This window comes from Erpetoichthys calabaricus, chromosome 7 (genome assembly GCF_900747795.2).
Source record: "Erpetoichthys calabaricus chromosome 7, fErpCal1.3, whole genome shotgun sequence".
In the NCBI taxonomy this organism is placed as follows: domain Eukaryota; kingdom Metazoa; phylum Chordata; class Cladistia; order Polypteriformes; family Polypteridae; genus Erpetoichthys; species Erpetoichthys calabaricus.
Genome location: NC_041400.2, coordinates 184,995,348 through 185,008,412, shown reverse-complemented (window position 1 = coordinate 185,008,412; position 13,065 = coordinate 184,995,348). Strand labels below are relative to the sequence as shown.

The 13,065-nt window shown below is 42.7% G+C and overlaps 1 protein-coding gene across 3 annotated transcripts in view; it reads right to left on the bottom strand.

Annotated features, from left to right (window-relative positions):
* Positions 1-13,065, bottom strand: part of frem1a (Fras1 related extracellular matrix 1a) — a 265,369-nt gene that overhangs the window by 117,386 nt on the left and 134,918 nt on the right. For all 3 annotated transcript variants that reach the window (XM_051929875.1, XM_051929873.1, XM_051929874.1), the window contains exon 13: positions 5,488-5,655. In XM_051929875.1, the coding sequence (XP_051785835.1) occupies positions 5,488-5,655 (168 nt within the window). The remainder of the gene's footprint in view (positions 1-5,487; positions 5,656-13,065) is intronic.

The window sequence follows — 13,065 nt, the reverse complement described above, 5'->3', positions numbered from 1 at the left end:
ACATTTAAGGAACATTGAAATATCTTCATAGTACATGTTAAATTATTCCATCCATCTATCTTTCCAGCATGAGGCAGGAACAATCCCTGAATGGGGCACCAAATCGTCGCTAGCGCTGCGATACTGTGTCCTCACATGTTTAATTATTAACAATATAGATTTTTAAATGATATTAACATTTTATCTGTATAATGTAATAAAGATATTTTGCTGCATTTCATCTTAAAAACGATATCGTCATCATATGTAAATATGCGCTTTATAAAGTGCCTCAGGTTGTGTAATATTATAACTATCGCAAGTTTACAATGAGGTGATTGTACTGATAGGTGCAAACAGTTCAACAAGGAGCACTTGATGGACTGATTGAGTGCATTTAGAGTTCTTGGGTTGAAACTGTTTCTGAACCGCAAGGTCAGTACAGGAAAGGCTCTGAAGCGTTTGCCATGTGAGAGCAGTTCAATAGACAGCATGGCTGAGGCTGCTGTATACCGATAATTCTCTTTCTGATCAACTGATGTAGAGCTGTGATTCCATACTCAGATACAGTGATATAAATACTCAGTGGTGCACTGATAGTAACAACGCTAAAGCAGCTATGGTATTTAGAATAGTTTGGCTATTCTGTGACCATTATATTGTTACAGATTAATTTCAATCAGATGCCTTAAACTAATAAACAATATGCAGTTAATTTCAATGTATTTGATAAAGCCACGTCAGGGATAGGGATCTAAAAAAGAAAGGGAAACCACACTGGAACAAAAGCACTGCTTTGATGCTGGGTGCTGCCAGTTTTTAAAACTGAGCAGAGAAGTTGCGTATGCCAAGCATTTAGCTGGCGTGAAAATGTGCGTGGCTTTACGCCAAGTTTAGGTTTTATACATCGCTATGTGAACGTGGAAACAGGATTATGCAACATTTTTATGCGTATGTACCGTTTATACATGAGGCCCCTGGTCTCTTAATTTCTTCTTCTTGATCCTAATCAGTCAGGATTTAGGGAGGGTCAATCTACTGAGACCAATCTATTCACTGGTGTTGACATCTTACAGCAGGTCAGAGCTAGCAATATGTCACCGGCGCTCGTCCTGCTGGATAGATTTCTACTTTAGCTTTGACATGGTTCACCAGCAGATACTCCTTACCACCCTGTCTGACACACTAGCATCACTGGGACTGCCCTCAGATTGTCTGAGTCCTACCTCTTGTGTAGAGAGAGTGAAGAGGTGTCAAGGGTTGTGATAGGCGAGCACTGGGGGTGCCCCAAGGACTTGTGCTGGGTCCTCTCTTCTTCTCTCTCTAAACCTCTTCTCTACTCCCTATCTTCCAGTCTATATCAGTGCCATGCTAATGATCCACAGCTATAGCTGTCATTTTCTCCAGAGTACCATACAAGTTCATCTAGAATCTCTGCATCTCTCACTGATGTTGCAACCTGGATGAAGCAACACCATCTCCAGTTCAAGCTGGCAAAGACAGTCCTTAGTGGGTCCTCCCTGCATGGAGAGAACTATGAGTAGTGAGAAAAGTGCTCTATAAATGTAAAGAATTATTATTATTGTTATTCCAGCCTGTCCCATTGATGTTCACCTTTGCTTATGGTCAACAACATCTGCCAAGATGGTATGCAGCATTGGGGTGGTGATTGATGAGCATCTGTCCTTCAAGGACAATGCTGCTGCTGCGGTCTCTTGGTCTTCCAGAATCACTCTTTGCAAATTCCACAAGATTAGACCTTATCTGACTGAGTACGCAGCACAACCCCTTGTCCAGACTTTGGTCTTGTCACATCTGGACTTCTGAAACTCTCTGCTGGTAGGAGCACCAGCAGGTGACATTAAGCTACTGCAGTTGATTCAGAATGTAGCAGCACATCTGGTGTTCAACACACCAAGACAGGCACACTTCTTTCATCTATTTAGATCATAAGTTGGGCTTCTTGTAGCAGGGCATATTAAGTTCAAACCCTTGAGTAGACACCCACATCTAGCCTATACATATGGAGACTCTGGTGAGGTCCTCTGCTCCTTCTTGACCACTCAGATCTACTATTGAGCAGTGTCTGGTGATGCCACCTTTGCGCAGTATCAAATTTCAGTGTGTAACTCCTAACTAGTGGAATAAGCCGCACAACTCCACTCGAAATTCTGACTCCCTCAATGTGTTTAAGAAGCATTTGAAGACCCTCTTCTTGGTGAGTTTCTGTCCTGATATTAGCTGTTAAGTTTTTGTAACCGAGGAGATCTGAGCTCTTCTCTATTAAGTGATCAATTTTGTACCCTTATCCTATCACACTTGTTCCCAAACAGACCCCAGACTGATGTTTGCTCAGTTATGTTGATCTCTTTTGTAAGTCTGTTTGGATGAAAGTGTCTGCAAAGCATATTAATGTAAATGTCTTAAGTTATCAGTAAGAACACCTAGTCATATTCTTTTTTGCAGGTACACTACAGTACAATACAATTTATTTTTGTATAGCCCAAAAATCACACAAGGAACGCCACAATGGGCTTTGTATAATTATTGGGCTTATTGTATAATAGTAACAATAAGAGCAGTTCACTACTCAAGATGGTAATTCTGGGAAGAGGCCAGAATCGAACCCACAACCTCTTGATTATGAGTAAGCAGCTCTTATTACTGTACCACTCAAGTGATTGTGTCAGTATCCTACCCTAACCCGATTTCTTTTTCTTATATTCATGAATAAAAGTGCACTTGTTTTGTTATATATGTACCTTTTGTGAAAGTGTTTATTTGATATTTGGATTTCAGTCTTCACACATTATGCACTTTTTGTCAAAAAGTTGTCATTAGTACTATAACATAAAAAACTTTCTGTTTTAGTTATGTGTTCAACATTTCTTGCATTTCCTGTCATCCTACATTTACATAGATCATTGTTGACACGGAACACACAGACATGAAAAGTGTTCCAAATACCGATATATTATTTACCCTATACAGCTCCAGGTACCTCACTCCCAGATAAAGGAGACTTGAGCTGGGATAACTTTTTGCCCTTTCTGTGGTGGTGGGGGAGATGGGATAGCAGGCTGCTTGTGCTGATTGACACATTTACAACACAAAAGGCGCTAATGGAGAGGTGTGAAGGAATTTAAGGTGGCCTGATTTCGAGTTTTTTCATAGTCTTCAGGGATTCTAGTGTTACTCTGTTAATATCCTGCTAAGCAGCCTACAATACAATACAATTTATTTCTGTATAGCCCAAAATCACACAAGGAGTGACACAATGGGTTTTAACAGGCCCTGCCTTTTGACGGCCCCCAGTCTTGACTATTTAAGAAGACAAGGAAAAACTCCCCAAAAAAACCCTAGTGGGGAAAAAAAAATGAAAAAAACCTTGGGAAAGGCAGTTCAAAGAGAGACCCCTTTCCAGGTAGGTTGGGCATGCAGTGGGTGTCAAAAAAAGGGGATAAATACAATACACAGAACAAAACACAAGTAATCCTCAATACAATACAATAGTGCAATAGAAATATTACAAGTTCAGTGTAGAATTCAGCAGTATAGTTGATGATATCACATTCAGTAAAACCTCGAATACCTGTCACTTGATGAACCATCAATCTCCATTAACTGTGTCACACACATACACATGGAAGGCAGCTAAAGGGCTCAAATGAACGTAATTATACACCAGACCAGGGGATGGCAGAGTGCACTGATCCTTTCTCTTTATCATCGCCAGACCGACTATGGGAAATTCCGCCTGGATTCAATGACATCACTCCTGGTTCCAACCCCCGAGGATGTCAATTCCGGTTCATGCTCCGATGACATCACTTCCCTTGCCTCACTTTAAAACCACTATGTTTGCCTGTCTGTTCGTTTTTTTGGACTGAGATCTGTTAACACCAGTTTAATATGAATCAAACCTTCATCTTTGGCAGCTATACTTCAATTATATGGGCGGCTGCCCCCAGACCTTTTCCTGTATTGTCTGAATACTTTCACACTGTCAGGGCAAAAAAAAAAAATTGTGCATGCCAGCGTCTACCTATTACTACTACCATGTGGTTGCTGCGAGCTCTGCACATTAGAACAACTCTCCCTTTTGCTAGCGCGTACTGTTCTTCCCCAGCACCACAGTGTCAGGCTGCATTTTTAAATCACAGTGTCAGTTACGTACCTTCAGCTTTAATAACGTTTCAGAACTTTTCTCTTTTGTTATAATTAAATTACTACACATTGTTATGGCCAATAAAAGTAAGTGTGTGGTGTTGGAATTGTCACAAAAAATGAAATTATTAAGCATTTATGAAACAGCAAAAGTGCTTCAAGTATTGCTTCAGTTTACGGAGTAGGAAGAACAACAATGAACGACATAAAGTGTGATGATGACAAAAGTGAAAACGTGTCAAAAATGGAAACCGCTGGTGGTAATGTTAATATATTAATGTTAATGTTCTTCTGCATTATAATTTTCTTTTTAAATTCTGTTATGTTATATTTTCTTAATATATTGTCACATCCAGGCAGCTTGTGATGCGCTGTGTGGGAGCAGAAAGGGCGGAATGAATGCTGTAAGTGATGGGACTGGGGGAGGGGCTTCTTCTCTGTGAGGGGTGGACACGCCTCTTAGGTGATGAGTGACAGGAGAAGTTAGGAGAAAAAGGAAGGTGCAGCGGAAGGAAGTTTTGAGTAGGAAGTCAGGAGGCAATAAGCAGGAGTGTTTGCGGTAGAGATAAAGACAGAACGTGAGTGGCAGGAGATAATTATTGGTAGAGAAAGCTTTCTTTTATTGTTTTGGAGGTGTGCTCTGTAACCCAGATAATGGAGTATAAGACAGGGCACCGTTTGTTATGGAATGAAGACTCCAAGTAAAACGCAAAAAACTCCACTACCTCTGAGTTGTATTTGCTTATTCTGCTGGTCATTACAATATTAAACAAATGAATTAATTTTGTAAATACTATATTAAATTTTGTAATATATTTTTTTGTTTGTTTTTGTTAATAAAGACGACTATTTGCTAAACTCGTCTTACTGTATATCATTTTTTAATGCAGCTGTTCTGTTATCCGTCTTTTCTCTTTTCAGCCTCCGTCCCAACTCCTGACAGGTAATCGAGGTTTTACTGTAATAGGATTCATATAAAATTGCTTTGTTAAAATGTCAATTATTTGGCTTGATTAAAAGTTCTAACATCTCCATAGCTTTCTCTAGTGCAGACTGAATCTGTTCAATTCTGTTGCCCTTTTCTACATTGGCCGTGGCCTTACTTTTGGACCTGGTGTAGTTAAATTACATGTAATGTGTGCACCAGGATCCATGGCCTCAGTCCTCCTTCATTTACAGTCTTTACCTTCCTTCATCAGACCACTAGGACTATGTGGGTGCTTCTTACTCAGACAGATCACTTTGTATTGATTAGGTTCTACTGCTTTCAGAAAGTGCTTTATGAGACCTTTAATGCCCATTTTGGGAAGGTAGTGTTCTAAGGATTTCTAAGTTTCCTACCTGAGGTGCTTGATTGTCTTCAGGGAGGACAGTGATATTGAAGCAGATGCCAATCACTGTGGCTCCATGCTGGTTTGAAACAGAGAAGATAAACTGGATCTGTTGCACCTCAGGACCGATATCTTGGATGGGTGGCATGTAAGCTACCTTCATGAAGTTCACAGCATGCTGGGAAAAAGCAAAGACAACATTAAGTGCCTATGATTCAATTCAATTTAGTTTATTTTTGGATAGCAGTGAAGAGCACTTGCACTCAATGACAAGTTCTCAGGTAAAATACAATTACAGACTTTATGAAAGAATAACATAAAGACACAAAGCAATTGAAACTAAGCAGAAAAACTTCTGTCAGCAACATCCCACTTATAACAATGAAGTGCTTTGAGGAGGCTAAAAATCCAAAATCACATAATCTCTTTTGTGCCAATGGAACTGGACCCATTACAGTTTGCATATTAAACCAGTAGATCCACAGAGGATGCCATCACCTTGATCCTTCACACAGTACTGGCCCACCCAGACAACAAGAGAAGGATTTATGTGTTGTGATGGACGGTGCTTGTCCTGGCCTGGATGGGATGCCAGCCCTACGGAGACACCAGACAGAAAGGTAAGGATTGGCCTGCCTTGGCCTGGAGATGTCAGTGTGGAAGTGGGTATGCAGGTATCCTGGCAGGATTAGTCCGAGGGACAATGCCCGGCTGGGAGGCCAACGTGACGGAAGAACAGGGGGAGACAACCTGTCAGGGATGCATGCTCCCTCAACATGCTAGGTGGCAGTATCCCTGGGTGATGCTACCTGTATGGACACCTGCAAGGCACGCTGGGAACTGTAGTCCCCATGGGACAGCCTTGTCGAGTACCGTGGGTGCCAGCAGATGTTGCTGCAGGGATTTATGATGTCTTCTTCTGGGTCTAAGATTAAAGAAGCCACTCGACTTCATCAGGGAAAGTTGGAGTCGGATGGAAAAAGGACAAAACTCACCTGGAGGAGCATAGTAGTGGAAGAAGAAAGAAAAAGGGAGAAGAGACTTGTGCGTGTGTTTATTATTACAAAGAAGTCTATTATAAGTTATTTAATTATAATAAACCTTATACAGTATTTGCTCCCAGGACTTGTGTCTGTGAGGTTATGTTTGGGGTGCTGCAATGCTCCCTACTATGCCATTTGCTCCAGGTGAGCTTTGTCCTTCTTCCACCCAACTCCAACTCACCTGGATGGGGATGAGTGACTTCTTTCTTCTTAGGCCGCTGGAGTATTTCTGGTGCTTGGCCACAGCCCATTGCAAGCACTTCCGGGTCCAAATGGAAGTCCCACAAAATAGGGATCGCAGATCGTTGAAGCATCCCTTGGCAGCACCCATGGATCCCAAAGAAGGCTGCCCCATGGGACTACAATCCCCAACAATGCTTTGTGGGTGTCCGGACAGGTAGCGTTGCCCAAAGATGCTGCTGTCTACTGTCCCGGAAGAGTATGCAGCAGGTTGTCTCCACCTGCCCTTCCATCACAGTGGCCTCCCAGCCAGATATTGTTCTTTGGTCTAACCCTGCCAGGATGCCAGTGTACCGGCTTCCCCACTGGCATCTCCTGGCTGTATCCTGGGTGAATGATCTTAGCATCAGAACAGTGGTACCTATAGTGAATTTGGAAATTCTGTCGACTAAGAACAACTGTCCTGCATTAGGTCTCCATTAAAGATAGATCAAGTTAAGCATTCCATCTGAAAATTCAACAGATCGTGAAACATTTAAAGGCCCATCTGCATATTTCCTTGTGCTCATCTGTCATGTGTCACACATGGGTGTCTGAGGATCACCTTGCAGGCACTGATAAAGCCGGGGCAGGACGGTTCACACCTTCTTTCATGTGCCTTCAAAATGGCTGGCCTCACATCCAGGTAAGAAACCTTGTCCCATCCTGGACGGGAAGACCGCCCATGCTTGTTGTCCATCAAATTGCAAATAGGCTATTTACAGGCTATAGCTCTGCATTTAACACAATAATCCCCTCTAAGAACATCATTGTGCTCTAGGACCTGCGTCTGAGCACCGGAGTTTTAACTTCTTGACTGGCTTCGTAAACGTGTTACCCTACTGCTCTTGAGATTGTGCTCCTGACTATAGCACATTCACCTCATCAACATAAATTGAACAATTTATGAAATACTGAGACAGCTTATCTCAACCAAAAGAAGGATCGTTCAGACATTTGTCTGAGGACATTTATCTTTGTTGACGCTTCAACCATCTTCTGCCCGTGGCTGATGTCACTAAAACGCATGTGAACATATTGACAGTGCAGGCGCAGAGCGCTGTGACAAGTTCTCAGGTAGAGTACAAGTATAGATTTAACAGATTACTAAGTACAGAATTAGTACACATAACTACTCTGATTTGTTAAAACACATGGAAGTAGGAACTAATGAACATAAATGAACACCAATGAACAACATCTGTCCAGTAATGAATTGCTGAACGATGGCCAGCTGACAGTCGAGGTTCTCCATGTGTGCAGGGGAAGACCACAGGCAGGGGTTGTCTTCCAAAATCTGTCTGCACCTGCGCTTTATTAGGGAAGTGCCTTGAGGAAGCTTTTTATTTTTTGGGAGGACTTGGCACAGACATGAAAAGTTGCTCCTTATGGTGGGTTTATTGAGTAAAATTTTGGTTTGAGGCCAGATATTTCTACATGCTTTCAGCATTTATTTAGTGGCTGCAAGTGCTCTTTATTGCTCACCTGCTGAGTGTATACATGATGCCCTGCGTAATGTTTGGGACAAAGACACATTTTTCTTTGATTTCCCCCCCCTGCTCCAACATGATTAAAGTGCACATTGTAGTCTTTCATTTAAGGGGATTTGCAGAACCATTTTTTTTACACCACCAGGTACTGATGATCTTCTCTGGTGATGCTCTGACAAGCCTCTCATGCAGCCATATTCAGCTCCTGCTTGTTTCGGGGGGGCTTGACCTTTTAGTTTTCTGTTCAGAATATGGAAGTCCTGCTCATTTGGATGTAAATCAGGTGACTGGCTTGACCATTCAACAATCTTCCATTTTTTAGCTTTGAAAAACTCCTGTGAGGCCTCAGCTGTGTGTTTGGCTCATTATCTTGTTGTAGGATGAAGTTCCATCCAGTGATTTTGGAGGCCTTTACTGGAACTTGAACAGATCAGATGTTTCTACACACCTCAGAGTTCAGTTCATTGTGCCATCAGTAGTTCCATCATCAATGAAGTATGCCAGGACCTGTGGCAGCCACACATGCCCAAGCAATAACACCCCTAGCGCCATGTTTAACTGATGAGGTGGTCTGCTTTGGATCTTGGGCAGTTCCTTGTCATCTCCACATTTTACTCTTACCATCACTCTGATGAGGTTTGTCTTTGTCTTGTCTGTCCACAAGACCTTTACCCAGAATTCTGTAGGCTCTTTTAAGTCCTTTTCCTCGATCTGTTGTCTGGCCATCCTGTTTTTGTGGTGCTCATCTTGCAGTATGTCCTCTGTGTTTCTGTTCATGACATCTTCTGCTGATAGTCGTCTCTGACACACACACGTCTGCCCCCTGAAGAATGTTTATTTCGCACAGGGGTTTGGTGGGGCTTTTTCTTTACCACAGTGAGGATTCTTCTGTCATCATCTGTGGAGGTCTTCCTTGGCCTACCAGTCCCTTTGTGATTACTGAGCTCTCCAGTGTGTTCTTTCTTCTCCATGAACAGTTGATTTTGGTCATCCTAAGGTTTTACCGATGTCTCCAATGGTTTTAGTCTTGTTTTCCAGCCTCATAATGACTTCTTTGACTTTCATTGGCACAGCGCTTGTCCTCATGTTGAACAATGGCAACAACAGTCTCCAAAGGGTAGAAGCCAGCTGAGGTATCTTATGAAGCCATGAAACCCACCTGAGGAATCACAAACACCTGTGATGCCAACTGTCTGAAACATTATGGGAGGGCCATATAGAAAAAGTGCTGTCATTTCTACATGGTGTGACCGAAATGTACGCAAATCCCCTTAAAAAGTTTGCAATGTGCTCTTTACTCACAATGTCTGAATTGTTTGATTTACAATTTTAAACTGGAGAGCAGAGGGGGAAATCAAGGAGAAATGGGTCTTTGTCCCAAATATTATGGAGGGCTGTAAGAGTCATTTTTGTAATAATATGTAAATGGGTATATTAAAATATAAGTACGGTAATCCCTTGCTATATCTCGCTTCGACTTTCGCGGCTTCACTCTATCGCGGATTTTATATGTAAGCATATTTAAATATATATCGCGGATTTTTTGCTGGTTCGTGGATTTCTGTGGACAATGGGTCTTTTAATTTCTGGTACATGCTTCCTCAGTTGCTTTGCCCAGTTGATTTCATACAAGGGACGCTATTGGCAGATGGCTGACAAGCTACCCAACCAGATAGCGTATTACGTATTAAATAAAACTCCTCAAATATATTGTGAGCACGGGGGCTGTTCGCACCCCTAGAGGACACGGCCGCTCCTCAAAAAACGCTGAAAGATTACCTTCACATTGGTCCCTTCCTTGCTGGGCTTACATGTGGCTGTTTTGTCAAGCGATATGCTTCCCGCATGGTGCTTCGCATACTTAAAAGATCAAACAGCACGTATTGATTTTTGATTGTTTGTTTTTTTTCTCTCTCTCTCTCTCTTGCTCTGACATTCTCTGCTCCTGACGGAGGGGGTGTGAGCAGGGGGGCTGTTCGCACCCCTAGACGATAGGGACGCTCATCTAAAAATGCTGAAAGATTATCTTCACATTGCTCTCTTCTGTGCAGCTGTTTTGTCAAGCGACATGATTCCCGCACGGTGCTTCGCATATTTAAAAGCTCGAAGGGCACGCATTGATTTTTGATTATTTGTTTTTCTCTCTCTCTCTCACTCTCTCTGATATTCTCTGCTCCTGACTGAGGGGTTGTTCGCAGAGGGGTTGTTCGCACACTGGCCTAGAGGATACGGACGCTCCTCTTAAAAATGCTGAAAGGCTGCTTTGTCCGGCGGTGCTTTGCATACTTAAAAGCCAAACAGCCCTACTGATTTTTGATGGTTTGCTTTTCTTTCTCACTCCGACATTCTCTGCTCCTGTCTTGTCATGGAGCACAGTTTAAACTTTTGAAAAAGAGACAAATGTTTGTTTGCAGTGTTTGAATAGCGTTCCTGCCTCTCTACAACCTCCTGTGCTTCTGTGCAAATTTGTGATCCAAGCATGACAATATAAAAATAACCATATAAGCATATGGTTTCTACTTCACGGATTTTCACCTTTCGCGGGGGGTACTGGAACGCAACCCCCGCGATCAAGGAGGGATTACTGTACTGTATCAGTTGATTAGCCATGCCTTTATGTAGAATGAGAAGGAGCTCCATTAGTCTGTCCTGCTTTTATGAAAAGGGTTGGTTCAGATGATTGTTGTTAAGGAGGACATGAAGCAACAGTTTTTAGACCGTTTTATTTGGATATAACACATAGGTTTACAGCAGAAGAAATGGCATTTTTGGAAGTATGTTAGGCCAAGTTTAATAAGTTTATCATTGGAAAATGGATGGATGGATGTTCTTTAATTTGCCTTTGTTTTGCAGTAAAGTTCTTGATATCATATGGAAGAAGTTATGAGTAATTTAACGTGTCAGAAATCTTGGGTCCTGCTGAAAGTGGCACTTGTAGGAGGCACAAAAGATGCACAAGTGGCCCTTCCAGGAGTCTGGAAGATCCCTTACCCAGATGGGAGGCCCCGAATAAATGGACAGGCGTCCTAACCAGACATGGACTTTATACCTTCCCTGGCCACAACAGAAGAAGTCAGGGACGGACTGTCCCTGGGGGATGATTATTCCCCCCAGATGCTAGATGGCAGCAGACCTCTGTATCAGCGCCCATTCAAGAACCAGCAGGGAATGACGGGAGTTGTAGCCCTGCTGGGGTCTGTGGGTGCCGTAAGGGGGCGCTGCAGGGAGATGTGCTCCCTAAAATACAGGACTTTCATATGACGTGGAAGTACTTCCATTGGGTAGTGGTCCTGGCACCGGAAGTAGTCCTGGGTCATTAATAAAAGGGACCGCACTCCCTTATATCCAGGGAGTCAGAGCTGGGAGGACGTGGAGCAACATTCGACCGGAGGAGGGCAGTGCGGTGGAGAGAAAAGAGAGAGAGTATTGTGAGAAGAGAGAACTTTGGAAGTAATTTGGATAATAAACCTTCTATTATTTGAACCTGGGACTCTTTGTGTGTTGGGGTTTGGGGCTCACTGATGGCCTGATTTCTATCACACACTCAACAGGGAATCACCGCTATAAGGGCACTGTATATGAAAGGATGAGCTCCAGTCCACTGGATCATGAATGGGATGAAGCAGATTTCAGAATGTAATAACATAATAATAATAATAATAATAATAATAATAATACAAGGGGGAGTCAAGCTAAAGTTAGAAAAAGGGATTTATTAGAAAATGGAATGAACCTTAACAAAACTGATGATGTCATTTCTCAATGGAGTCTCCATCTTTCTCAATGCACTTGTGCCACCTGCCTAGAAGTGCCAGCAGAATAAAAGGTTTTGTCTTGTCCTTGCCACCACTTGCGCACCACTATCTTTACCTTGTCATCCGTCTTGAATCAATGACCACCCAGATGTTTATTTAGCAGTCCAAAAAGGTGGAAATCGCACGGTGCCAAATCTGGCAAAGAAGGAGGATGTGGCAATACCTCAAACTTCAGTTTCTCCAGACAAGCCTTTATGTTTCTTAGCTGTGTGTGTGTGTCATTGAATTGCAGCAAAAGGACTCCTTGAGGCAGCAGTCCTCGCTGCTTGGATTGAATAGCAGGCTTCACATTCGTCTCCAGCAAGTCACAGTAACTTGCACTAGTAACTGTAGTACCCCTTGGCGTGGAGTGTTTGACAATAACTCGGGGGGCACGAGTGGTGGTGAGGACAAGACAAAACCTTTTATTCTGTTGGAGTCCAGGCACTTCCTGGCAGGTGGCGCAAGTGCATTGAGAAGGGTGGAAACTACATTGAGAAATGACATTATCAGTTCATTCCATCTCTCTATATATAATATCCAACATCTGTCTGTCTGCTTTTCATGAGAGAACTACTTAACGGATTTAGATCAGGTTTTTCTCTATAATTTGGTTGAACAATCCGGTGGATTTTGTGACCTCTCTCATCACGCTAAGTATCATAATTTGCTTGTGGTACCAGTTTATTTGCATGAATCCAAGAAAGAGAGATGCAGCGGGCCGAGGGCAGGGGGGCGTGACCCTCCTCACTCAAACACCATCCTCGAGGCGTATTTTACATCCGTTTAGCTAGCGAACAAGAGAACTACTTAAAGGATTTAGATCAGGTTTTTTTTCTATAATTTGCTTAAACATTCTGGTTGATTTTGCGACTTCTCTCATTGCGCTAAGAATCATAGTTCACTTGCAGGAGCGATATATTCGTGCTAATCCGAGACAGAGGCTGTGGGTTGAGGGGAGAGGGAAGCGTGACGTCAGGAGTGGAGAGTCGGTCTACCTCTGCATTTTCGAGTGTCCCTTGCCTCTACTTAGCTACTGATA